The following is a 24045-nucleotide window of genomic DNA, read 5'->3' as shown; positions in this document are numbered from 1 at the left end:
CGGATGAGCCGAGGGCAGGGCGGCACCTGCGCTTGGCAATCGGCGCAGTCGGCCAGCAGCAGCGAGCGAGGGGGCCCTGGCCCAGCACCTCCTCCCCTGGCAGGGGCAACGAGTGGGCAGCCAGAGGTCAAACCTGACGGGGCGAGGGCCGGTTGCGTTACCTTGCTCTCACACCACCACCACCACCACCATCAGCTGTCAGCGCCGCTCACCGCCACCCTGCTTCTGACCACGACCACCATCACTCACTCGCAAACCCACACACCGCCTCGCTCGAGCATTCACACCCCCAGGCACACCGCCGCCGCGCCACCACCTCCGCAGACGCCTATCGCTCCACACCCAGCGGTAGATACTTTGATCCCCGCCACATCGTCGCTCGTCGACCTTGCCACCGCAGCATACGCTCGGTAGCAGCGTCCTTAACGAGCCTCCAGGCCCACGCTCCAAAGGACCGGGCGCTTGACACGACGTCACCCTTCGCCCAGCCGCCGCTCCTCGGGACCGCGTGGCAGGCAAGCCGCAGTCGACCTTTCGAGGCTCCTTCTAGGCTCCTTATAGGCTCCTACCAGGCTCGATCTGGCCGAACGCCAGCAGCCGAGCCCCAAGGCATTGAACCGCCACAGCCACCAGGTGAGTTGCCGTCTCAAGCGCATGCGCCGAATCCGAGGTGACCTGCTCGAGCCAAATGGCCAGTTAGCTGACCTGAACGCCGCCTCGAACGCTGTGCACCTTCGTCGGATGTGCACAGGCCCGCCAAATGCAGCCGCAGCGCTAAGACTCACTCCCCCAGTCGACGCAGCATCGAGGATTTGCTTGCAAGAAGCGTCCCCGCCCCCGCTGACTCTAGACAGGCCACCGCAGCCGCAGCAGCACAGGCGACGGCGGTTTCGGGCGAGCGCAGCGCGGTGCCGAGTCTGATTCGATTCTCCGCAGGTAGTCTGGGCGATCCCACCCGCCGCCTCACCCGACTCGCGCAACCTTTATCTGCGTGGGGAGTACCATTCTCCTCGATCCGACCCTCTCCAGCCGCGACAAAGGGTCCCGTGCAACACTCCCGCAAAGACTTCCCATGAAGGTCGACGGCGAAAAGTCCAAGCCCCAACCCGCGCGCAGCCTCAGAGCCCGAAAATCTTCCGACACTCGTTTGACGCAACCGCAACAGGCGTCATCGCCCCTCAAGCCCTCCGACACGACCCGCTCTCCCGACAGCAGCAGAGGCGCCGCCCCCTCGAAGCGCAAGACTGCATCCACCGCAGCGCTGCCCGCCCCAACTCCTGCAACGTCTTCGCGGATCCGCGCGGTCGACTCGCCTGTCTCGGAGCATAGCAGCCAAGGCTCCCACGCAGACGGCTCCTACTCACGCAGCCTCTCCCCCTTGTCGGCACCAGCCACGCCGGCCACCAACCTCTCCATCGCCTCGACCACGCATTCCTCATCGGCTCGATCGGCAGGCAAGAAGGCGCATCGCGCAGACGTGACCGACAAGTCTGCCCCTACATCCGCCGGCGACGCCTCCGGAGCCTTCTCCGCGTCCCTGCCGGGCCCCACGAACAAGGCCAAGGGTAAAGGCAAGGCGAAAGAGCCCAGCACTCCGCCCAAGCAGACCGGCTCGCCCGCCACGAGGAGGTGAGTCAGGCGGCTTGCACGCGCGTTCGACCCTGGCCGCTCGGTCGCAGTCGTTTCGGTCACCTGAGCGAGCGAGATGCTAACAGTCCTCGCACCACCTCTGCATTTCCATCTTCGGCAGTACGAGATCGGCCGCCGCCACAACCGCCACGGTCGCTTCGGGCTCGAAGGCCAGCACCTCGAAGAAGCGCAGCGCCGAGACAATCGCACCGCAGGCAACCGACCGCCAGAGCGCCTCGAAGCGACAGAAGCAGTCCTCTCAGGACGGCGGCCCCTACAACCTGCGCTCAAAGGACAGCAGCGCCAGCAGCTCCAGAGTCAAGACCTCGAAGATGGCGCCGAGGAAGGGCAGCGGTGATTTCAGCCTGACCCGCGGCAGCGGGGGAGCCGGTTCGCAGCCAGGCTCGGTCACCCCGGCAGCCAAGGGCAAGGGCAAGGCGAAGGGCGGTCGCCCAACCAGGGCCAAAGCTTTCCGAGACCCGGACGACGTCGAATGCGCAGACGACGACCTTGATCGCATCTGCGACGGAGACGCAATCGACGCGGCGGATCAAGGTTTCCACGACGATGGTGAAGACGACGATGTCGAGATGGTCGACGTCCAGGACTCGACTTCGCCGGCGCGTAACCAGACATCCGCCGATTGCGAGGGTCGGGAGGGATCGGATCGCCGGAGCAAGGGCGATCAGCAGCGTGACGACGTCGCCGCCGACGAGGAAGACGATGGAGGCCACGACGACGACTTTGCCACCATCGAGGACGAAGACGACGAGGCCGCAGAGCGCTTCGAAGACGAGGACGACGACGAGGGCGACGACGACGAGGACGACCCGTACGGAGACGTGAGGGACGATGGTGGATCCGCCGCCTTTGGCCTCAACCTGCGGGCGATGGCCGGCTACATGTCGGGTCTCACCGGACGTTTCCGTACCCTGCTCGCGTCTCTCAAGGATGCATCGGACCCGACGACGCAGCTCGTGTCGCTCCAGGAGCTGTCCGAGCTGCTCAGCGTCAGCACGGAGGACACTTTGGCCGGCTACTTTCCGACCGAGGCCTTTGTCAAGGAGCTGGTCCACATCATGGGCGGACCCAAGCCCGGCGATGCGCGCGTCACGGGCGATTCCGGAGGACAGCTCCACGAAGCCGACGGCGATGCAGAGATGGCGGCAGCCATTGCCGCCGCCGCCGCCGCCGACTTTGAGGAGGACAACGGCGAAAAGATGCTGCTGGCGTGCCGCTGCCTGGCCAATCTGATCGAGGCCATGCCCTACACGGCCCACAGCGTCGTCAGCAACGGCGCCATCCCGGTGCTCACCTCGAAGCTGATGGAGATCACTTTCATCGACCTCGCCGAGCAGGTGCTGCAGACGCTCGAGAAGGTGTCGCAGGAGTTCCCGAGCGCCATTGTCAAGGAGGGTGGCCTCACGGCAATCCTGCAGTACCTCGACTTCTTCAACATCCACATCCAGAGAACCGCCATGACGGCGGCCGCCAACTGCTGCCGCAAGCTCTCGGCCGAGGCATTTCCCAAGGTCAAGGAAGTCATGCCCACGATCCAGAACGTGCTCGGTTACAGCGACCAGCGCCTCGTCGAGTCGGCGTGCAAATGTGTCGTGCGGACCGTGGAGAGTTATCGGCATCAGCCGGATCTGCTGGAGCAGCTGCTGACCTCGGAGCTACTCTCTGCGATCAACGGCCTGCTGCTCCCGGCATCGGCCGGCGGCCAAGGCGGCTCCAACACCTCGCTCGGATCCAACACGTACACCGACGTCCTCAAGGCGCTGGGCACCGCCTGCCGCGCCAGCCCCAAGGTGGCCGTGGCCCTCCTGGAGAACAACATTGTCGATGTCCTCTACCACCTGCTCACGGGATCAGCCCCGCCCAGCGACGGCACCGACGAAAAAGTCACGGGAGCGGCGAGCGCGGTCCGAGCTATGGACCTCGAGTCCGCTAACGCAACCGCGGGCGGCGCAGAGGCGGCTGCCGTCGCCGTGGTACCCGACGACCAGGGCACCGTTGCCGTCGCCGACATGGCGGTGCTCCAGAACCTCGCCCAGCGACCCAAGGAGCAGGTCCAGGAGGCCCTCTCCCTCATCGGCGAGCTGCTGCCGCCGCTTCCCAGGGATGGCGTCTTCGACACGCGAGCGTACTCTGAAAAGGCCTACCTTAGGCGCAAGGCACAGGAGGCCAAGAATCGCAAGAAGGAAACTGCCTCGAGTTCGGCCAAGGAGGTCGACGCTGCCGGCTCCAAGGCTGAGGGTGTGACGGCGGATGGCGATTCCTCGGCCTCGGCTTCGGCTTCGGCGGCCGACGAGCCGTCGGAGCGCAGCGAGGTCTCGCCTTCCAACAGTGCTGGATCGTCGCCGTCCGCCAAGGCGGACAAGCCGCGATCCGACCGCGAGGCTGCCAAGGAAGCTGCCCAGGCCGCGCGGGTCAGGCTGCTGCAGGGCCGCGAGGTCGCCGTGGAGCGCTTCACTCACCTCATCCTCCCCACGCTGGTCGAGGTCTATGCGGCCAGTGTCGCGCAGCACGTCCGCTCCAAGGCCATCAACGGGATTCTCAAGATTCTCAGCTTTGTCGAGCCCGAGCCTCTCGGCCGCGCCCTCGACAACGTACCCCTCGCTGGCTTCGTAGCCGCCATCCTGTCTACCCGCGACCATCCCCAGCTCGTGCACGGTGCCCTGCAGATCGTCGAGCTGCTCACCATCAAACTGCCCCACATCTACACCGCCCTTCTCCGCCGCGAGGGCGTGATGTGGGAGATCGAGAGCATCGCTGCCCAGGAGCCGACTCAGCGACGATCTTCGAGAAAGACCGCCGAGGCGCCTGGCAAGGACGCTGCAGCTAAGTCTGAGCCGGCGAAGGCGACCCCCACCAGCCTCTCTCTACCCAGCGGCGCCTCTGGTGCGTCCGTCAGGAATGGCGGGGCTGCGGCCGTGGAGGAGGCCCTCGCCTCGGCTGGCCTTGCCCGCCTGATCGGGGGTGGCAGCGCTAGCCTCGGCCCTGCCTCGGGTACAGCTTCTCGCGGTCAGAGCCAAGCCCAGAGTCTCGCGGACTCAGCCGACGCCAACATTTGGAGGGCGCGAATGCTCAGCCACAAGTTCAGCAGGGACGCCGCCAGCTCCGATGGCGCCAAGCAGGCTGTACAGGCGCTGGACCGCATCCAGCTGCTGGTGCGTCGCCTCGATGTCGAGGGGGACAAGGACGAAACGGTGGCCCAGACTACGATCGACGAAATCACTGCGCTCTTCCTGAAGCCCGACGAGCCCATCTCCAGCTTCGAGTTGCTGCGCTCCGGGCTCGTCGAGGGCCTGTACGCTTTCGCCACCAAGCCTTCTGCAGACGGCCTCTCTCTCGACCAACGCCGGAGCATGCTGGTCAAATCGCTGATGCGGGTCGACTCGGCAGGCACGACTGCCGCCAGCGTCTTGGTCCGACGTCTCCAGGACTCGCTCAGCCGGCTCGAGAACGTCGACATCACCACGGCGCTGAGCGGCAGCAGCGACGACTCCCGCCGCAGCGCGACGTCGATGCTCGGTCGGCAGCTGAGGCTCAGGCTGGTCGCCGAGGACCCGGCCAACGAGATCCCTCGGACCTGCAGCAACATTGTAGTGACGATCCACGCGGTCGCCACGTTCCAGTCCCTCAACGACTACCTGCGACCCAAGATTGCTTCGGCGTCCGCCTCGACGGCCAGCGGTGGAGCTGGCGCCACCGGACCCAGCGCCACTTCTCGGCTCTCGAGCGTGCTCGCGGCATTCGCGGCCGCCACGGGCTCCGGCGCCTTCCCGGACCTCTCGGACCGCACCGCGTTGACGTCGACCGCGCGCACGGCCCAGTCCGCAGCGAGCCGCGATCAAGAAGCCGCGGAGGGCGAAGGGTCCCAGAGCAAACAGGATGCCAGCGACTCGCCAAGCAAGAAGGCCTCGCCGCGGCGCAGCTCGCGCCTCAACAAGGATGCTGAAGCAGCCGACCCCTCCGCCAAGCAGGACCGCGAGCCGGGCTCATCCACGTCGACGGTTGCCAACACCAAGAAGGAGAAGACCGCCGCAGGCTCTGACTCTGTCGGAGGCTCCGCGACAGGCGCAACGGGCCAAGGCAGTAGGGACAGTGCGACGGGCGAGACTCGTGGCGCCAGCGACGATGCCCGGGCCATGGCGGAACGGCTGTTTGGCGAGGCGGCCGAGGGCGAAAGCGACGAGGCGCTGGCCAGGCGCCTGATGGACGGCCTTCTGCACGACGGCTTCGAGGATGAGGATGGCCTCTCCGACGAAGACTTCGACGACGAAATCCTGCAAAACGAGATCGCCGCCGACGGGGCTTCGGGACTGCTCGATGACGGTGGCGAGGCCGCTGACAAGACCATCAACCTCGACGTCGACAAGGAAGCCGGTCAGGTCGTGGCCAAGACTCCGGACGGCACCAAGGTGCCCAGTCCCAGGGACGGCTCGACGACTCCCGGGCCCAGTACGGCGGCCAGCGGCAGCGGAAGCCCGTCAAAGGCCTCGTACGCATCTGCGCTGCAGAAGAAACCGTCGGACTGGCACCTCGAGTTTTCGCTCGACTCGCAGCCCTTGTCGCTCGATACGACCATCTACGGCGCCATCCATCACTTCGAGACTAGCCCAGCGCGCAGCGGACCCGGCGCCGGCGCTGCAAACAGCAAGTACATCTGGGGCAACGTCTACACGGTCCGCTACAAGAAGGTTGCAGGACCGGCCCCGAAAGCTCGTGAGTCCTGGATGGTAGCGTCGCTGGTCGCAGGTTGCCGGGTCAGAGCTGCTGACGCTTTCCCGAACTCCACGACCTTCCTTTCCCCTCTCCGTCTACTTGTTCTGTGCTCCATCTGTGCGCTGGCCCGTCACTGCCTCGACCGACGACGTCACCCGCAGAGGACGAGGGCACGCCGGAGCCGAGCGGTGCAGGCTCTGTGGCCATCGAGCTGCCACCGTCGGTCAAGCCCGACGCACCGTACGCCAAGCTGCTGCAGCTGTTGGCCGTGCTGCACGATCTGAATGGCGACTGGCGAGAGGCCCACGACCTCGGCGTCGAGACCGAGATCACCCCGACCGGCTCCGCGTCGGCGCTGCCGGAATCCGCGTTCGTCAACAACAAGCTCACCGCCAAGCTCAACCGGCAGCTCGAGGAGCCGATGATTGTTGCGTCGTCCTGCTTGCCCGACTGGTCGACGCAGCTGCCCAAGGTGTTCCCCTTCCTGTTCCCCTTCGAGGCCCGCTTCTCGTTCCTGCAGTCGACCGCGTTCGGCTACGCCAGGCTCATCACTCGCTGGCAGAACCTGCACTCGCGCAGTCAGGACAGCACGTCGTCGTCGCTGCGGATGGACGACTCGTTCGGCTTCCTGGCCCGCCTGCAGCGTCAGAAGGTGCGCATCTCGCGCAGCAGCCTGCTGCCGTCGGCCTTCAAGGTGCTCGAGCTCTATGGATCCACCTCGTCTGTCCTCGAGGTCGAGTACTTCGAAGAGGTCGGCACCGGCCTTGGGCCCACGCTGGAGTTCTACTCGCTCGTGTCCAAGGAGTTTGCGCGCAAGGACCTCAGGCTCTGGCGCGACGACGATGCCACGGGCACCCACACCGAGTTTGTGCGCAGCGCAAAGGGCCTCTTCCCGGCCCCCTTTGACGCGGCTCAGCTCGAGTCGGCGGAGAGCCGCAAGCGGATCCACTCGTTCAAGATCCTGGGCCAGTTTGTGGCCAAGGCGCTGCTTGACTCGAGGATCATCGACTGCAACTTTTCGCCCGTCTTCCTCCGCGCCGTGCTCAACCAGCCCATGGCGGCCAGCCTCAACACGATGAGCGCCGTCGACCCGGCGCTGGCGCGCTCGCTGAGGTCGATGCAGGGGATGTCGGCCGAGGACGTCGCAGGCCTCGCTCTCGACTTCACCGTCCCTGGCCACCCGGACATGGAGCTGCATGCCGGCGGTCGCGACGAGAGCGTGGATGCCTCGAACCTCGATCGCTACGTCGCCGAGGTGCTCGAGGCCAGCCTCGGTTCGGGCATCAAGCCTGCCGTGCGCGCTTTCCGCCAGGGCTTCAACCTCATCTTCCCGATCGCAGCCATGTCGAGCTTCACCGCCGAGGAGCTGGCGATGCTCTTTGGCAACACCGACGAGGACTGGAGCGAGGCGACGCTGATGAGCAGCATCAAGCCGGACCACGGCCTCAATGCCGAGAGCGCGTCGTTCAAGGACGTCGTGGCCATCATGGCCAGCTTCAGCGTCAGCGAGCGCCGCAACTTCCTGCAGTGGCTCACCGGGTCGCCCAAGCTGCCGATTGGCGGCTTTGCCGGCCTGCACCCGCAGCTGACTGTCGTCAAGCGCCCGCACGAGCCTCCGTTGACGGCCGACGACTACCTGCCGAGCGTCATGACGTGCGTCAACTACCTCAAGATGCCGCTCTACTCGTCGAGGGAGACGATGCGCCGACGGCTCGAGGTGGCCATGAAGGAGGGCTCCACCAGCTTCCACCTCTCCTGAACGCCGATGCTCTCGCTCTCGCCCCCTGCTGCTTGGACCCCTCCCACGACGTTATCTGCCCCGACGGCGGGCGGCCCTCACCCACCAGCATCACCGATTTTGGCCGATGAGGCCGACCTCTCCATGCATCGTTGTCCACACCCCATCCGCTGTCGACCCAACCGAGCAAGCCCTCCGCCACCACTACTGGCGTCAGTTGTAATTGAAACCCCATGTCAGTCGAGACCACTGCCGGCTTTTGCGTGCGGCCCAAGTCTGTGCTCTGCCCTGTTCTGGCCCATGGGCCACGCGGCTGTTGCCCCGAGTAGCGAGCGCCTCAGCGGCGCGACTGCTGGGTGGGCCAGTCGGGTGCTTGAGCGTGCTCGGCGGTCGAGCTTTGTTTTGCTTCCCCCGGGCTGCCTGCCTTTGTGGCGTATCATATTGCAGTACAGGTAATGCGGTGGAATGCGAGTTTGTCGATGGGTCGCCACCCCTTGACCCGCCCACTCGTCGCTGACCGTGGGTATGTAGCTGAGCTACGAATCTGGGCACTTGAATGCCGGAGTCACCCGCATCCGGGCTGGGTGGATGCGCGCCGCTGACCGGCCGCGAAGAAGAAAAAGCAAAAAAAAAGAGGAGCGCGGGGCCGCTTGGCACATCACCTGCATGCAGAGCTGCGCACGGTTCGCTGCTGGTGCTGCTCCGAGTCAGAGGCCCCCGCATGCCGTGGCCCTTTCCCACTTTTTGCCTGGAGCGAAAGGCGGCTCGAGCCTTCGTGCGGCCTCGTCGACCACCACTACTGTACTGACATCACCACCAACATCAGCACCGGCGCAACTGTCACCGCCACTCCGTTACTCTCGTCAATCTCTGCTTAGCATTTCCCCTCCCCTTGCAACAACCCCCATCCACAAAATGTCTGCGGAGCAGGACTTCACGAAGCGCAAGCTGTGGGGCGGTCGCTTCACCGGCACCACCGACCCCCTCCTGTTCGAGTACAACGAGTCGCTCTCCTACGACAAGCGCATGCACGCGCAAGACATCCGCGGCTCCCAGGCCTACGCTCGCGCGCTCGTCAAGTGCAACATTCTCACCGAAAGTGAGAAAGACGAGATCGTGGCTGGCCTCGACAAGGTCGGGCAGGAGTGGAAGGACGGCACCTTCAAGATCCAGCCCGACGACGAGGACATCCACACCGCAAACGAGAGGCGGCTCAAAGAGCTCATCGGCCCCGTCGCCGGAAAGCTCCACACGGGCCGCTCCAGGAACGACCAGGTCGCCACCGACATGCGCCTCTGGCTCATGGACGAGGCGCTCGCCATCGAGATCTTCCTCAAGGAGCTCGTCCAGGTCATGGTCGCCCGGGCCCGCGAAGAGGTCGACGCCCTCATGCCCGGCTACACCCACCTCCAGCGCGCGCAGCCCATCCGCTGGTCCCACCTCCTCCTCTCCCACGCCACCTACTTTGCCGCCGATCTGGCCCGCCTCCGCAGCTTCATCCCTCGTATCTCGGTCTTGCCCCTCGGATCCGGCCCGCTCGCCGGCAACCCGTTCGAGGGCATGGACAGGGACGCCATCGCCAAGGACCTCGGCTTCCAGACCGTCGGCACCAACAGTATGAACAGCGTCTCGGACCGCGACTTTGTCGTTGAATTCCTAATGTGGGCCAGCTTGACCGCCATCCACCTCAGCAAGATCGCCGAGGACTTCATCATCTACTCGTCCGCCGAGTTTGGCTTCATCCAGCTCAGCGATGCATACACGACCGGCTCCTCGATCATGCCGCAGAAGAAGAACCCGGATAGCTTGGAGCTGCTGCGCGGCAAGTCCGGCAGGATCTTTGGCCAGGTGCGTCGGTGCTGCCGGGCGAGTAGCGACCGATCCGCATCGTGCCTCGAAGCTGACCCTGGCACCTGCGCTGCGGCCCCACATCCACCTTTCGGCGGCTTTCTGTCCTCCAGATGTCGGGTTTCATGATGTCGCTCAAGGGTATCCCCTCGACGTACAACAAGGATCTGCAGGAGGACAAGGAGCCGATGTTTGACGCCGTCGACACCATCCGCAACAGCCTGCAGATTGCCACGGGCGTCATTAGCACGTTGAGCGTGAGTCTCGAGGGAGGCGCGAACTCGCAATCCCGGCGCGGGGACGCAGCAACTGATTCCCGACCCGTGTCCCACGACCTTGCCCTCTCCCGCCTCGCCTATGAACGTCCGACAGATCTTCCCGGAGAAGATGAAGGCGGCGCTGACGACCGACATGCTGGCCACCGACCTGGCCGAGTACCTGGTGCGAAAGGGCGTGAGTAACAGGACCCAGCTCGAAAAAGAGGGCGATGTTGTTGGCCACCGTCGACGTACCACGGACCCGACCCAGCTCACCGCCTAATTTCCTTGCACTCTTTGCCCCGCCCCAAAAACCTCCGACGCCCCGCGCCCCTCCCCCCATACGACTGCAGATCCCCTTCCGGGAGACGCACCACATCTCTGGATCGGCGGTCCGGCTATCGGAGGAGAAAAAGTGCCAGCTGTCGGACCTCTCCCTCGCCGACCTGCAGGGCCTCTCGGACAAGTTTGAAGACGACGTCATGAAGGTCTGGTCCTTCGAGGAGAGCGTCGGGCGGCGCAACGCAAAGGGCGGCACCTCGAGGCGCGCCGTCCTCGAGCAGTGCGACACGCTCAAGCGCGAGCTCGACCTGTAGAGACATCTTCTTCCCTGCCCGGTAGTACAGATAGTCAGAAAGAGAAATGTCCGACGGCAGCCGCGCGTGCGTGCGTGTGTGCATATGCCTCCCGTGCCACTCCATCCATGCGCCAAATGCTTTTTTCTATACGCATACTTTCCCGCTCTCTGCAATCTGTGGCTGGATGGTGAAGTGGTTAACACGCCAGATTTAGGCGACCGCGCCCGGACGCGCGGAGTACACTTAAGCGGCTCTCTTTCTAGGGACTCTGGTATGCGTGGGTTCGAACCCCACTCTAGTCATCACTGCGAATGTTCTTTTTCGTTTTACCGCCATTTTTCCCATCGCGGTTCTTGGAGATAGGAGGCCGACTGGCGGTCGCCGACGTGGAGCGACGCTACGCAGAATGGGGCGCGCCTCCCAGTCCCCCTTCGATATGTTACTCGAGACCTGGCAGTGAGCAGATCCGGTCGTTGGTCTCCTGCTGCTGCTTGACGCCTGTGGCGGCTCACTCGTCCTTCTTGATCTTCCTCTTCTTCGGCTTGACCTTGATGCTTGTCGATGCGCTGCCGCTTTCGGCCCATTGGCCCACCAGGTCCTCGATGACCTTGTGCAGGTTGACGACCTTCAACGTGCACGACCTGCTCGTTGGCCAACTAGAGTCTCGCGATTCCGTTCCGTCAGTGGAGGCCGGTCCAGGCCTTCTCGGCAACGTGGGCTAGGTCTCCCTTGTCACCCACATTTCCGTCCTTCCCAGCATCTCGGCCGCCGCCTTGGCGGACAGCGGTTTGCGCTCGTAGACCATGTGGAAGAGCTTGATCACCTCTTCTTTGGTCCAGGAACGTCCAGCGCCGCGTGAAGAAGAGGTAGCCATTTTGCGGGAATGCGCCGGTATGGAGCGAGGTGTCAGGGGATAGTCTGTATGGGAGAGTTGGCGATGAGGTGCGCTGAGATGCTGCTCGATGGTGAAGTGATGGTGAGGGAGGATAGAGAACAGCGAGAAGCGAGCAATCGCGCCATTCTCGGGAACGGCTGGGCAGCTGACGCCGGGCGGCCTTCCATTGGCTTCTTCGGTCTGCAGGACAGCACAACGATTCGCCAACTTCCGCACTTCCGCACCAGAGAGAGGGAGAGCTCGGACCGTCGCGCCGACACATGAGCCGGGAATGAATGAGGAGCGGCGTCTCGAACAGCCCGCCGATGGGGGCTCGTGAATGATTGCACGAATGGGGAGCTTGCTTTGACTGCTCAATCTGGCCAGCGAGAGTGCCGGTCGAGGCGTCAACAGGGTTCAGAGTTCACTCGAGCGCCGTCTTGTCCTTCGTAGGGTGCGGCTCAGCCTCAGCCTCTTCGTCGTTCTTGATCGCCCTGACCCTCTTCCTCGACCTGCTTGGAGCGCTCGCTTTGACCGCTTTATCCTCGCCTGGTTTGGCGCCGACGCTGCCTCTGGCCCAGCTGCCGATCAGCTCGTCTACGACCTTGTGGAGGGCAGCCAGCTTTAAGTTGCACGATCTGACAGGAATGAGTCGAGTAGAGTTAGAGAAATCAGCCTTCAGCCGCGCACGGCAGGCCGGCTCGACTTACTTCGGTGTGCGATCCAGCTGGGCCGCTGCTTCCTTGGCATCGACCGTCTTGCGCTCATAGGCCATGTGGAAGAGATGGACCACATCTTCCCTGGTCCAGGGTCGGTTGCCGGAGGGCTGCGCGCCGTCCATCGTTGCTTTGCTGTTGTCAGTATGTCGTTGAGGAGCGGTGGTGTTCGGGCCGTGCTCCGCTGTCTTCGGAGGAGATGGTGGGAGAAAGGCAGGGTGTGGTGTGATGAAGCGGATCTGCTTGCGATTGGTCGCGAGCTGAGATGACCCTCAGATCACACACTCGTCGGGCGAGCAGGTGCGGAAAGCCAGGCGCGGAAGTCAGCCTGCGTAAGGCGGCTTTGTTGACCACCGACGCCCCTTGAGCCTCCGCTCCGTTACGCTTGTCCGTACCGCACGCTCGCCCCGCTGTTATCTAGAACTTTCGCACACGGTCCGGCCTTCGCATTCAACGGTTTGGAACACCTGGCATTTCGAGAACAAGGAAGGTGCCGCTCGGCCTCTGTAGCCACCCCACGGGTCTTGACACTGGTCCAGCAGCATTTGAGTGAGCTCGTGATAGCAAGCGAAGCGCCATAAGGGTGAACCGGACGAGACTCTCGAGCCCGGTTCAGATCGCGGCACTCTCCGCCTTGGGCCTGTCCGCCTCGCTCAGTCAAGGGTGTTCGTTGCGCGCATCGTTGACGGCCTCCTCGGGCTGGATCTTCCTCTTCTTTTGCGACACAGCGGCGCCGCTCGAGCTGGCATCCTTGGCAGTCGTGCCCCAGCTTGCGACCAGATCCTCGACGGCCGTGCGCATGGAATGAAGCTTCATCTTGCAGGAGCTGGCGATCAATGTCGTGATCCGGACGGGGGCCTTACCTCAGTCAGCAAAGAGCACACAACTCGAGCCTGGACGGAGAGAGGACTCTCTACTCACCCCTGGCTTCGACCGAGCTGCTCGGCCAGCTGCTTGAGGTTCGGGCTCGCGCGCGGATAGGCCATATTGAACAGGAGCTTGACCTCTTCTGCCGTCCAGGGCTGGGCCTGCGAGCTGCTCTTTGCTGGGGCCATCCTCGACTTCTTGGGCGATGGAGCCGTGGTAGAGTATCGTAGAGAGCTGGATAGATGACCTCTTTTTCGTGGAGAATGGATGTGCTCGAGCTAATTGGAAGATGATGGTCGATTCGAACGGTGCGCGCTACAGGCAGTCGGGGTTGGTCCAGACCGCTACCAGCGGGGTCGCGTCCGCCCTTTTGGAAAAGCGGAGGGCGGGAACTTGAGACCGAAAGGCAAGAGGGCGGAGCGAATCCGACGCACGGCGATGCACAGCTCGGCCTCGTTCCGCACCTCGCCGCTCGCTGCTGGCGATTGCCCTAATTGACGCATTAACTCGCCGACGATTTGAGATGCCTGACCCCTCGACGTTCTGACTTCCCCTCCGCAACCACACCACTGCTCTCGAGCCGACTCAAGTAACCGCTCCTACGAAGCGGATACAGACCAGCCTGCTGCGACGCCATGGTGCGCAAGACCCACGTCAAAGCCAACGCCCGCAAAGTCGAGACGGGAGGGGAGCACGGCACGCCCACCAATGCCGAAAAAGCGGTAAGCTTGGGCCTCGAACGCAGGTCCAACGAGATACCTCGATGCAAGTCAGTGCTTTTGCTGATCTTCTTCGTTCCCTGCCACGATTCTTCGGACCAATAGATCCCCTGGACGCCGGATGAGGTACGTGCGCGAAGCGACGGGTACCTGGCGGCAGGCCTCTGATTCCGAGGGCCACCCCTCCTGTTCTCTTGCGTCTCGGTCCATCCTTCAGGTTGCGAACCTCTTCCTTCTCGCCTACTCCAAGCTTCCCCTGACGCAGAGCAATGTGCAGGCGATATGCGAGAAACTGGGGACCGATCGAACTCCGCTGTGAGTTGCTCTCGTACCCGACGGCTAGAGCGGGCCTGCGTTGATCCCGACTTCGCGCTGCTTGTCTGGCATCCTCCTAGCGCCATCAAGCGAAGGATTGAGAAGTGAGCTGCGCCGGGCCGATATAGCTTCGGGCATCTTTGCAGCCAGAGGCTGATCGACCGTCGAAACTTTGCACATCGGGAGCCAAACGCCACAGATTGGAGTCGCAGATCGTGTCCATGATCAAGAAAGCGTGAACTGGGTAGCCAAAGGCCTCTGTCCATGGCTTAAGAGAACCTGCTGGTTTTCTTGCACGGTGTCCACCGCTGCTACGCTCGAGCTTCGATATCCAAGCCGGACAAGTCGTCCGAGATCATGATAACATGGCTGCAAGAGCTTGAGCTGCATGACAACTCTGGCCCCCTCCGAGACGTTGCGGCGCGCTAAGACCGGTTCCGAACCGTGACTCCGCCGCCATCCTCGCGCTGTTTCCTCACTAGGCTGGACTCGGGCATGCCCTCGGGCTTCTCGATGTTGTCGATCTCCGCCTTTGCCTCTTTCCAGTTCTCGAGGTTCTGTGGCATCAACGGGCGCGGTGAAGGGGTCGACTGGCACGGGTCAGAAGTCTGGACGCCAAATGGCCGAGAGCCGCCTCGCGCGGTCTGCGTACGCACCAGTCGGCAGTATTCACGATGCATCTTGGCAAATTCGAGTGTCATCTGCTTGAAGTCGGCCACCTTTTGTCGCTGGAAGCGGTCCAGGTCCGTTTGGATCGCGGTGGTCGCAAAGTGCAGATCATTGGCCGTCAAGGAGACCGCTTCCTCGAGCTGAAAGTGGCCAGAGTGGAGCAGACCGCGCGGGGGAAAGACGAGAGTGGTCAGGCCAGGGGACGGCACACAAGGATGTGTGACGAGTGAGCAGCGGCTGACAACCCACCATGGCGATATCCTCCCGGAGCTTGCCGATGTTGTTCCTTCGGCTGGCATCGCGATCGACATCCATGACGCTGTGGAAGGTGTGCGTGATTGCGCCGAGCAGACCGTAGCCGGACGATCGCGAGGAGCTCGAGGCTCTCTTGCCCGGCGATAGCGGCGGCGACGTAGGTCTTGCCGCTTCAGACCTGCTTGCGCTCGCAGATGCTGGCGTCGTGCGTTCCCTCGAACCGCCATCAGTTTCTACCTGCGTGGCTGCAGGGCCGTCGGTTTTGTTCGATGACGGTCCTTCTTCCTCGGCAGCAGAGCCGTAAAGGGAAGTGCGCGGACGGAAGCTGGATCCGACGCTATCCCTGATACCGTTGGCGTCGACACCGCTACCCGTCACCCTGCCGTTTGTCAGGAGCCCGGCCCCGCCGCGCTCTAGAGCCTCGTCGAGTCTTCGGGCCTCTGCCTCGACCCGTTCGAGCTCCACAATCTGCATCTTCTTGGCTTCGAGCGCGTCTTGAGCCAGCTCGTACTGCAGGTGCTTGAGATGTCGCCACTTGAGCAGCTTCTGCAGGATGGCGGCGAACTGCGTGTACTCGTGCAGAGGCTCGGTGAACTTCTCCTCCCAGTCACGCAGCTGCGGCGGCGACAATGGCAGAGAGCCAGCGTGCGCAGCAAGATTGTCAGCGCCTTCAGGCTCCCTCGCTTTGCGGTCAGACGAATGAGGCGAGGCTTCAGCAGGGCCGCTCACCATCTGTCCGGTTGAGATGTAGATTGAATCCGCTGCCTGGCCGGTTCGCTCGATTGCTGTGGCTAGGCTTCCTGACTCTGTGAGGCTGAACCCGTTGAGAATGGCGCCCAGCTCGGCGTAGTCTCCAGATGCCTCTGTGCGTCGGCAGGGCACGTCGCAGCGTCACGTCAGTCATCTTGCCGCCTCAACGCCCAAGGCGGCCGCGTCCACATGGAGACGAGTGGCACTCACCTGTCCACCTTCGCATCAGCCGCCGATTGACCTTTTCCATGCTGCCGCTGAGGTGGTTGGCGAACCGATTGGTGAAAGCCTCTGAGTCGATGAACCTCTGATTGGGCTGCTTTAGAGCCGAGGCCGACGCGGGTAGCGGTAGGGAGGCGTACGCAGGCGAGGCGTGAGGGTCGGCCGGGTTCTGCGCTGGCGCCTTTAGGTTCGACTTTGGGAGGTGGGAGAGAGGCGGCGAGTTGAGGATTTCGGGCCACGAGTAGCGACCATCGAGGAACTTGCGAAGGACTTCGTCGTCGCGAAGCTTAGGATGGTTGTCGCAGCGTCGAAGGAAGCTCTGCAGCATCCTCCGCCTTCGGGCGATGATGGTGGCGTCCTCTTTCGCCTTGCTCTGCTTGGCGGCGTAGTCGGACAGGGTGTGCTTGGAAGGGATGGGTGGTATGATGATGGTCGGGTGCAGTTTGACGAGCGCCTCTCGCAGCGCCTCGAACTCAGAGTATCTCCTCTTGGCCTCGCTTGCCTGGGAAGGACGAGAACCGGGAGACACGGGGGCAGCAGGTGATCAGCGGCCGGCACACGGGGTTCTCGACGTTGGGCAGGGCATAGCTGGATCCACTCACTCCGTTGCGGACGACGTAGGCGATGAAGGACGATGCGCCGTCGCTCGTCTTTTGCGCATCGACGATCTGTGGGGGGATGCGTCATCCAGGCGAAGAATGTGTTGTGTGTGTGTGTGTCAGGGGTGGCGCCGGCCACAAGGGATCCCGATTCAAGGGCAACACACCTCGATGGTGGAAGGCGGCAGAGCAACGGTGGGTTTGACGATGTTGGACTGCGACTCTGATGGCGCTTGTCCGCGACGCTGCGCAGGCTCTGCCGTCCCTGTGGCCGAATGGGGCGTGGAGGAGTGGTCGGAGTCGTGCGAAGGCGAGGCGGGCTGTGCAGGTTTGGCGGCTACGAATGCCTCTCGGTCGTTTTGCGGGTTATGAGAGTGGTCTTGGAGCTCTGTGCGGACCTGTGGCGTGGTATCGTCGAGATTCAGAGCGCTAGCGAAAGGGCTGGAGAGGTCGTCGCCGGGCACATGCGGGTCGTGTGCAAGAGGCGAGGGGGACGAGGGCGAGGGTGAGGCGTTGTTGTCACTGGCACTGGCAGGGATGGGTTGAGCCGGACGACGTGGCGATCGGGGTGGGGACGACGAGGCGGTGGGTCGATCCTCGTCTGGGATCTGAAAGGGATCGAGGTCGGGGTCGTGCTGGTCCATGGCGGACGAAGTGTAGGGTGGTGTGTTGGCTGAAGGCCAGCGTTGAGGGTCGAGTGTTTGCGGGGGTGGGGTGGCTGGACAGCGTAGCAATAGCAGGCGACCGAAGGGTGGTAGGATCTGCGTGTATGTCTGCACCGGGATGGGTGCGATCCGAGTGCGGCCAGATGAGTGTGTGGCGAGGGAGAGCGGGCAAAGGGTAGAGAGATGGACGAGTTGGCGCGATGGGCCCAACGACGCGCTGCCTGCGCTGGGCTGGCCTGGGCTGGCCTCTGGGCTGACGCTGGGCTGGTTGGTTGGTTGGTGGGCGGGCCTGTGCCCAACAGGAGGGCAGGCCAGCCGTGCGCCGGGTCCAGGCCCTTTGCCCCAGCTTGAGCGCGGCCCAACGCTGCTAGGCCTGGTGGCCCCGCTTGGAGGCAGGCTAGGATGGGTTGGCTGGTGGCCCCAGAGCACCTCCCTCCACTTTGCCCTCTCGCACGATTGAGCCACGTCGGTTGCCGCCGCCCGCCACCCCTCTGTCGCTGCCTCGCTGCCTCGCTGCCTCGCTGCCTCGCTGCCTCGCTGCCTCGCTGCCTGCCCCCACTTGATGCCCCGCTGGCCCTGACGCCGCCTGACTGCTGGCAGCCTCGTCCGCGACCCACCTCGCCGCCACCTCGCCTTGGCTCCTACACAGTCTGCCTACCCACTACCACTCAACCACCTAGCTGCTGTCCATCAAGCCCTACACGCGGACCATGCTCATCCCTGCTGCCTCAGCGTAGCCGCCGCTTCACGCAGCAGTCCCCCGCCCCACGCCTTCGCCGCAGCCTTGCCCTCGACAGTCTCCACCATCCCTCCCTCGCGCACCGACGCTTTCTCCCAATCATCTGCCATGCCGCCTTGGTCGCCCAGCCGCGCCCTCTTGCGCCAGCTCGCTGCCCTTGCCCCCCTCTTTGCCTGGCTCCTCATCGGCCCATGCTGCATCGCCGCGGCATCGGCCTCCTTTCCCCAGGATGTCTTTGCACGCCCCGCTTTTCAACTCCAGCTCGGCCCGCTCTATGACTCCAACAACCTCCCCATCCGCAACAGCACGGCCATCACCATCATGCAGCAGCAGCAGCAGCAGCGCCACGCTGCAGACCTTGACGATCGAGCCCACGCCCTCGACACGGACGCCTTCGCCGTAGCAGTCACTGGCGGACATGCCGCGCACCCCTCGTCGCCACAAGATCGTGCCGCAACGGCACAGCCACCCCTCACGTGGCTGCTCCACCGATCCAGCGTCGACACTGCGCACCTTTGCGCCGTCTCAGACTTTACCACGCCACAGCCCTCCGCCCCTTCTTCTGCCCTCGATGCGCTCGACAACGTGACATCCTCGCTCCCTCGCCAAGCCCTCGTGGCACGCGCCCTCCACCTCCTCGAGCCCCTCAAACGCATCTGCCTTTTCCACACCATTGACTGGTTCACCTACAGCTTCTGCCACGGCAAAGACGTTCGCCAATTCAGAGCCCTCACACCCGCCTCGGCGGCCGACCGCGCACACAAGGGCGCAGGTGGCGGTGCCGAAGGTAAAAAGGCCGCCGTCAAAGCAGCGGCAGAGGTCGCCAAGCTTCGCACCCCAGTAGCCGACCCTGCTTACGATGCCTTCACCCTCGGGCGGTGGAAGCCCGAAAACGATCGTATCGTCGATCCCGACAATCGCAGGTCAGGCAGGGCGCAAGGCACCGCCACGTCCACTCAAGCGGCGTCCAAGACGTCCAAAGGCTCGATATCGACCGCCATCGGCATCCCCACTGGCACCGGCACCGAGCTCATCGAGGTGGTCCAATTTGGCGACTGGGACGAGGAGGAGCTGCATGCCGAAGAGATGCAGATCCATTCGCGCCTCGCCTCTGCTTCCTCCTCGCCTGCTGCCTCTGCGTCGACCGGCGCCAGCCTCAATCGCCAGCGCTACATTACGCAGACGTGGTCCGATGGCACCCTGTGCAACATCAACAACCAGCCGCGCTCGATCGAGATCCAGTTCCACTGCGGCAACAGCAAAGGGCTCGGTGACCAGATCGTCGCGGTCAAAGAGACCACCATCTGCAACTACGTTGTCATCGTCGAGACATCACGGCTCTGCAACGAGCCCGCCTTTCGAGGGCCCAGAGATGACAGCATGCATCCGGTCAGGTGTCACAAGATCGTCCGCGACGATTGGGCAGGCACAGCTCTCGAAGATGCTCGAGATGCAGGCAGGGAAGCTCAGTCAGATGGCGCCTGGAGCACCCACGGCACTTTGCAGGGCGAGGGTGTGGACAGACGTGGCGGGGCGGCGGCCGAGAGCAGTCAAAGCGCTCCCCAGTCATCCGGCAGTGCTGCAACTAGCGCCCCTGATCCTCTGCATCCATCGGAGACCACTGTAGACCACATCGACGATCCCGGCAGCCACACATATGGAGACCTTTCCCAGTACAGCTCCGTGCACGATGACTTCTACGACGAAGCTCTCGGCGGCGAAGGCTACCTTGAAGAGGAGCTGCTGGACGGAGAGGAGCCAGAGGTGGCCTACCGCGACCGCTACGATCTGGACGAGTTCGACGGCGGCTATGCGGACGAGGAAATGTTTTTCCAGATTGCCCTGGACGAAGACGGCAAGCTGCTGGTCGACGTGCTGACCGAGGAGGAGGCTGTCGAGGAGCGCGCACGCTCCTACGTCGATGCCGACGAAGCACTCCGCGACGAGTCTCACGGGGCGGATGCCGTTCCGGGCGACGATCACGAGGCTAGCAAGAGCGGTTCCAGGCGCAGCCGACGGAGACGGCCCGACAACGACATCCAGCTCGATCTCACGGATATCCTGGACGGATCCGGTGTCTTGAATGCCGTGGGCAACGACGCCGAGGCCCAACGGCTGATCGCAAAGACGATCGAGGACAAGCTCAGCCAGGCGCACAAAAGGAGTGCGCGTCGCCAGCATGCGGACGAGGCGGCGGGCTCCGCAGATGGAGGCGCGACATCGCAGACGACTCTGGTTCCCGGGGAGTCAGCAGAAGCCTTCCAGGACCTCTACCAAGAGCTTCTCGATGCACTGAGGGACGACCCGCTGAACCGGCCTGATCAGGCCAAAGGCGGCGAAGACGAGGATGCGGACGCAGGAGCATTCGATGCGGGATCCACCGGCAGCGATCCTGTCCAGGAAGCTGCTCGTCGCGCCGGAGCCGCCGGACGGGGCAGAAGCGCCGACGAGGAGACGCAGCAGCCGGTCAACTTCCCGCGCAACGGTCGGATGAAGAAGGTCGGCGACAGCCTTGGCGAAAGGGCCAAGCGGTTCTACGAGGCCGAACACCGTAAGCGAGAGAAGGCCAAGGAGGGCGCCGTCCCGGCTGCAGGCAAGGTCGAACCCTGAAACGGCCCGGCAGCTCATCAACCTGCGGCGGCGGAGTGCAGGCAATGTCCATTGTACCATACGAGCCCCCTGTATCAGTCTTCTTTTTTGTTTTGCAGTTGCAGCGGAGCTGCAGCCTCACAAGCAAGTCACACAGGGGTGTTTCCAGGCAGGCCGGATGGAATAGAGTAGGGCGCTGTCGCTATCGAGTGGTAGGTCGAGTCGCACCATGTCTGGACAGATCGTTGCTTTCGGTGCTGATTGAAAGCATCCGGGGATGGGAGAGGACGCGACGGGCGATCGACGGGACTGAGCCACCGATCGTGGGGGGGGGCATCGGAGCGGACTGAGCGGACTCGGAGACCAGCACCCGGAACACGGCGGGCATCGAGACGTGGTCGGCGGGACGGATGAGCTTGACTCTGCCAAGTCTAGCACCTGCCGCTCAGCGCGCACCAGCAAAGTAGCCGCCGCCTTCAGCCTTTGGCGTAACTAGACCAGTGTACGAGCAGTGTTCGCTCGCTCCGGACCGCTTGGAGCGTGCGCGGGTGACAGTTTGCTCCTGAGAAACATGTGCCGACGATCGCCACAGGGTGTGGGAGAAAGGCATGCCAAGAGGCCGGCACCTACGGGTGGGTGCGTCGAGGCAGCCTTAACCCCGTCATAAGTGGACTGGTGTCCGCTCGTCGTGACGTTGTGGTCGTCGATCCCGGATAGTCGTCGCGGTCTCGACCAGTGGCATCCTGCCCATTTCCCGTGGCTCTAGCAGCAGACAAGCCGTTATGTCGAGCTGTCAGTGCTCGGAGAAACAATCACGTCGCCAGGACACGCTGGACAGTCGGTAAAGGGTCAGTCGAATCGATTGAGAAGTGTATCGCGAAGGTCTAAGCCCTTGGACGAGATCCGGCGATTTTCACCTGCCAGCGAGATGTGCGCTTGCCTTGCAGCAGTCTCGGATCTGAGCAGGTCCCTCGGACGCGGTGCTTGGCGTTCCAGAAGGGCCCATCTTGACGCACATTGCAGCTGACCATGGGAAGCTGAGGTGGCAGATCCGGTGCTTGCTAGGACCATCAGGAGACAAGGTGGGCCAGGCGCTGGCAAGACCAGTTCGAGTTGTTGGACGATATCTTGCGACTCGTCCCGAGACCGATCGGCCGACGAGAGGCAAAGTGTGGCACACTCGCCATGCGGACGGATGGCACCGAGACCCTGACGATCCTGATTGCGACCCTGCAGGAAGAGGTTGCCGTAGTTACGGCGGGCTGATACGCGTAGAGTTCCGGATGCGGAGCAAGGCTGGAGCGAGGGACGTGTCCGACTAGGCTAGAGGCGTCGGACCTTGCAGTCGGACACCGACGGGCGGACTAGTCGAGCGGCCAACATCTGCGCCCGAGTAGGGATGCGCTTGCTAAGTGCACGCCGTTGAGATTGTGGGTCGGAGAAGCATCAGGCTGTTCCGGAGCGGCCAGACGAACACGGACCATAGTTGCACGTATGTGCATACACACCGACTGACCGCACCAGGGGAGGAAAAGCGCCTCGACAGCCTCGACGGTCGGGCGACCATTGTTGACCTGTCTCCGTCGGGAGGCTTGTCGTAGAGCTGGAAATGGTACGATGGGCGGAGCAGAGCCCGAATCGCATCCCTCGAGCCAAGGAGAGGAACGTCAAGCGACCGGTGAGCTTGCCGCGCGATGGTGAGGAGGCGTTGAACGCAAGAGCTAGCCGGTGGGCCCCCTGTCGGACTAAGACTGAGCGGCATCAGTGGTGGCAACAATGTGCAGGATGGACTCTGCGAGGCTTGGCATGCCGTTTCGACCATGCGGCCTGAAGAGAGGCTGCGGGTTTGTTTGGACGCAGACGCAGCGCACCGATGCCCTGGTACATGTTGGCATGCAGACATGCTTGTTTGTGCAGTCAAAGCGGTGGTACGGGTACACGTTGGCGGCAAAGAGAAGCGTCTGCGGAGCGGATGGAGCAGCCACCCACTGCGTCCGTACTCTTGAGCAACTGCGGAGACAGGGGAAGGTCGATGGGCGGCCGGTGGCAGCTGCGGCGATCCACGTGAAGAGCGGATGGCTGTCGACGTCGGGTGGCCAAAGGCAAAAAGGTCTGGCCAACCAGTCTTTGTCTTTGAATCACCTGATGGTCTGGGCCATAGAAGCCTAGCCAATGTTAGGCCTGTCTGGACGCTCGCCGCCTCTAAGTCTGTGTTTGCATGCAGCCACCAGGAGGGGCGGAGTTGCGGTGCTGGCGGTGCAACCTAAGAGTACCTTTGGCTGCAAACCTTCCGCCTTCAATCGCCTCCGCAAAAAGATGGCACAGGGCCTCGACCTCGAACTCGACCTCGGCCAGTTGCAGCACCGCCTGACGAGAGAGCCAAGCAGACTTTCTTCTCGTCTGGCTGCCCGCCTGTCGGCCCGCCCTTGCTGACTTGAGATTCTACATCTTCTGTACGCCGGCCCCTGCCGCTGCAAAAGCATGCCGATCGGTAAGCAATCTGCAGATTGCAGAAATGGAAGGCCGTTCCGATTCTGCTTCCGACTAATATAATATGTACTCGACTCGGGACCCTGGCCAAGGTTCCACGTGGCCTCGGTGTCGGTTTCCTGGATCCGGGAGGCTGGCCATGAAGAAAGCGGCAAGGCACAAGCAAGGTCGAGCAAGCGCCAGCCTGACGTCTGCCAGGTCTCGTTAATTGGTTGGTTGCTTGCTTGCGCAGTACACGAGCTAGGCGCACGTCGTCGTCGTCGTCGTCGTCGTCATGTGCAAGGCCACGGTCTTCGTCGCTGGGCACAGATCGACGAACCGCCAGATCGACTCACCATGAACGCTGACTTGCTTCTTGGCTGGCCGAGACATGTCTGACCGACCTACCACTGTCCCTAGCCCGGCAGGTCTGCCGCCTCTGAGCGGACCCGGCTAGGCCAACCCAGCGAAACGCTCTCGGCCACGCCCCACAACCAGGCCATGTCTCGCTCCTTTGCTCCGACCCCGGCCTGGTCTGCATTTGCGCTTGCGGTCTTGTTGGCATGGGCTACGTTACCCCCCACCCCTTGTCACTGCCCTCTTTCTCTCGTTGGGCCCTCCGACGGCCTATCGGCTTCAAGCTGCCTTGGCTTATCTTCTTGTCGTCATGTCCCGTCACGCTACGGCTCAGCTGCCCCTGTCTTGCGCATCGTGACGCGACATCCAGGCCGCTCGCCTCCTCTCTCTCTCTCTCTCTCTCTCTCTCTCTCTCTCTCTCTCTCTCTCTCTCTCTCTCTCTCTCTCTCTCTCTCTCTC

General features: G+C 63.4%; 8 protein-coding genes across 8 annotated transcripts; 4 read left to right on the top strand and 4 right to left on the bottom strand.

The window, feature by feature from the left end:
* Positions 1-1072: 1072 nt before the first annotated feature.
* PFL1_03760 (uncharacterized protein) lies at positions 1073-8119 on the top strand (the record flags this gene model as incomplete). Its single annotated transcript, XM_007881284.1, has 3 exons — positions 1073-1629; positions 1751-6360; positions 6522-8119. 3 exons carry the CDS (start codon positions 1073-1075, stop codon positions 8117-8119), a joined length of 6765 nt encoding a protein of 2254 aa, XP_007879475.1.
* An 894-nt stretch (positions 8120-9013) lies between these two features.
* PFL1_03759 (uncharacterized protein) lies at positions 9014-10799 on the top strand (the record flags this gene model as incomplete). Its single annotated transcript, XM_007881283.1, has 4 exons — positions 9014-9946; positions 10060-10203; positions 10319-10399; positions 10557-10799. The coding sequence occupies 4 exons, from the start codon at positions 9014-9016 to the stop codon at positions 10797-10799; spliced, it is 1401 nt and encodes a 466-aa protein (XP_007879474.1).
* A 490-nt stretch (positions 10800-11289) lies between these two features.
* Positions 11290-11655, bottom strand: PFL1_03758 (uncharacterized protein; the record flags this gene model as incomplete). The annotated part of the gene is made up of 2 exons (XM_007881282.1): positions 11290-11422; positions 11522-11655. The coding sequence occupies 2 exons, from the start codon at positions 11653-11655 to the stop codon at positions 11290-11292; spliced, it is 267 nt and encodes an 88-aa protein (XP_007879473.1).
* A 424-nt stretch (positions 11656-12079) lies between these two features.
* PFL1_03757 (uncharacterized protein) lies at positions 12080-12496 on the bottom strand (the record flags this gene model as incomplete). Its single annotated transcript, XM_007881281.1, has 2 exons — positions 12080-12293; positions 12366-12496. The coding sequence occupies 2 exons, from the start codon at positions 12494-12496 to the stop codon at positions 12080-12082; spliced, it is 345 nt and encodes a 114-aa protein (XP_007879472.1).
* A 532-nt stretch (positions 12497-13028) lies between these two features.
* PFL1_03756 (uncharacterized protein) lies at positions 13029-13426 on the bottom strand (the record flags this gene model as incomplete). The annotated part of the gene is made up of 2 exons (XM_007881280.1): positions 13029-13197; positions 13293-13426. The coding sequence occupies 2 exons, from the start codon at positions 13424-13426 to the stop codon at positions 13029-13031; spliced, it is 303 nt and encodes a 100-aa protein (XP_007879471.1).
* Positions 13427-13873: 447 nt separating this feature from the next.
* On the top strand, positions 13874-14276 carry PFL1_03755 (uncharacterized protein; the record flags this gene model as incomplete). The annotated part of the gene is made up of 3 exons (XM_007881279.1): positions 13874-13960; positions 14063-14083; positions 14175-14276. The coding sequence occupies 3 exons, from the start codon at positions 13874-13876 to the stop codon at positions 14274-14276; spliced, it is 210 nt and encodes a 69-aa protein (XP_007879470.1).
* A 421-nt stretch (positions 14277-14697) lies between these two features.
* On the bottom strand, positions 14698-17411 carry PFL1_03754 (uncharacterized protein; the record flags this gene model as incomplete). The annotated part of the gene is made up of 7 exons (XM_007881278.1): positions 14698-14829; positions 14929-15081; positions 15191-15811; positions 15926-16059; positions 16157-16670; positions 16771-16836; positions 16935-17411. The coding sequence occupies 7 exons, from the start codon at positions 17409-17411 to the stop codon at positions 14698-14700; spliced, it is 2097 nt and encodes a 698-aa protein (XP_007879469.1).
* Positions 17412-18279: 868 nt separating this feature from the next.
* Positions 18280-20781, top strand: PFL1_03753 (uncharacterized protein; the record flags this gene model as incomplete). The annotated part of the gene is made up of 1 exon (XM_007881277.1): positions 18280-20781. The coding sequence occupies one exon, from the start codon at positions 18280-18282 to the stop codon at positions 20779-20781; it is 2502 nt and encodes an 833-aa protein (XP_007879468.1).
* Positions 20782-24045: the final 3264 nt, after the last annotated feature.

This window comes from Pseudozyma flocculosa, assembly GCF_000417875.1.
Source record: "Pseudozyma flocculosa PF-1 unplaced genomic scaffold scaffold00012, whole genome shotgun sequence".
NCBI classification, from domain to species: Eukaryota; Fungi; Basidiomycota; class Ustilaginomycetes; order Ustilaginales; family Ustilaginaceae; genus Pseudozyma; species Pseudozyma flocculosa.
The sequence above is the reverse complement of the archived record's forward strand: the minus strand, read 5'-3'. Positions and strand labels throughout refer to the sequence as shown.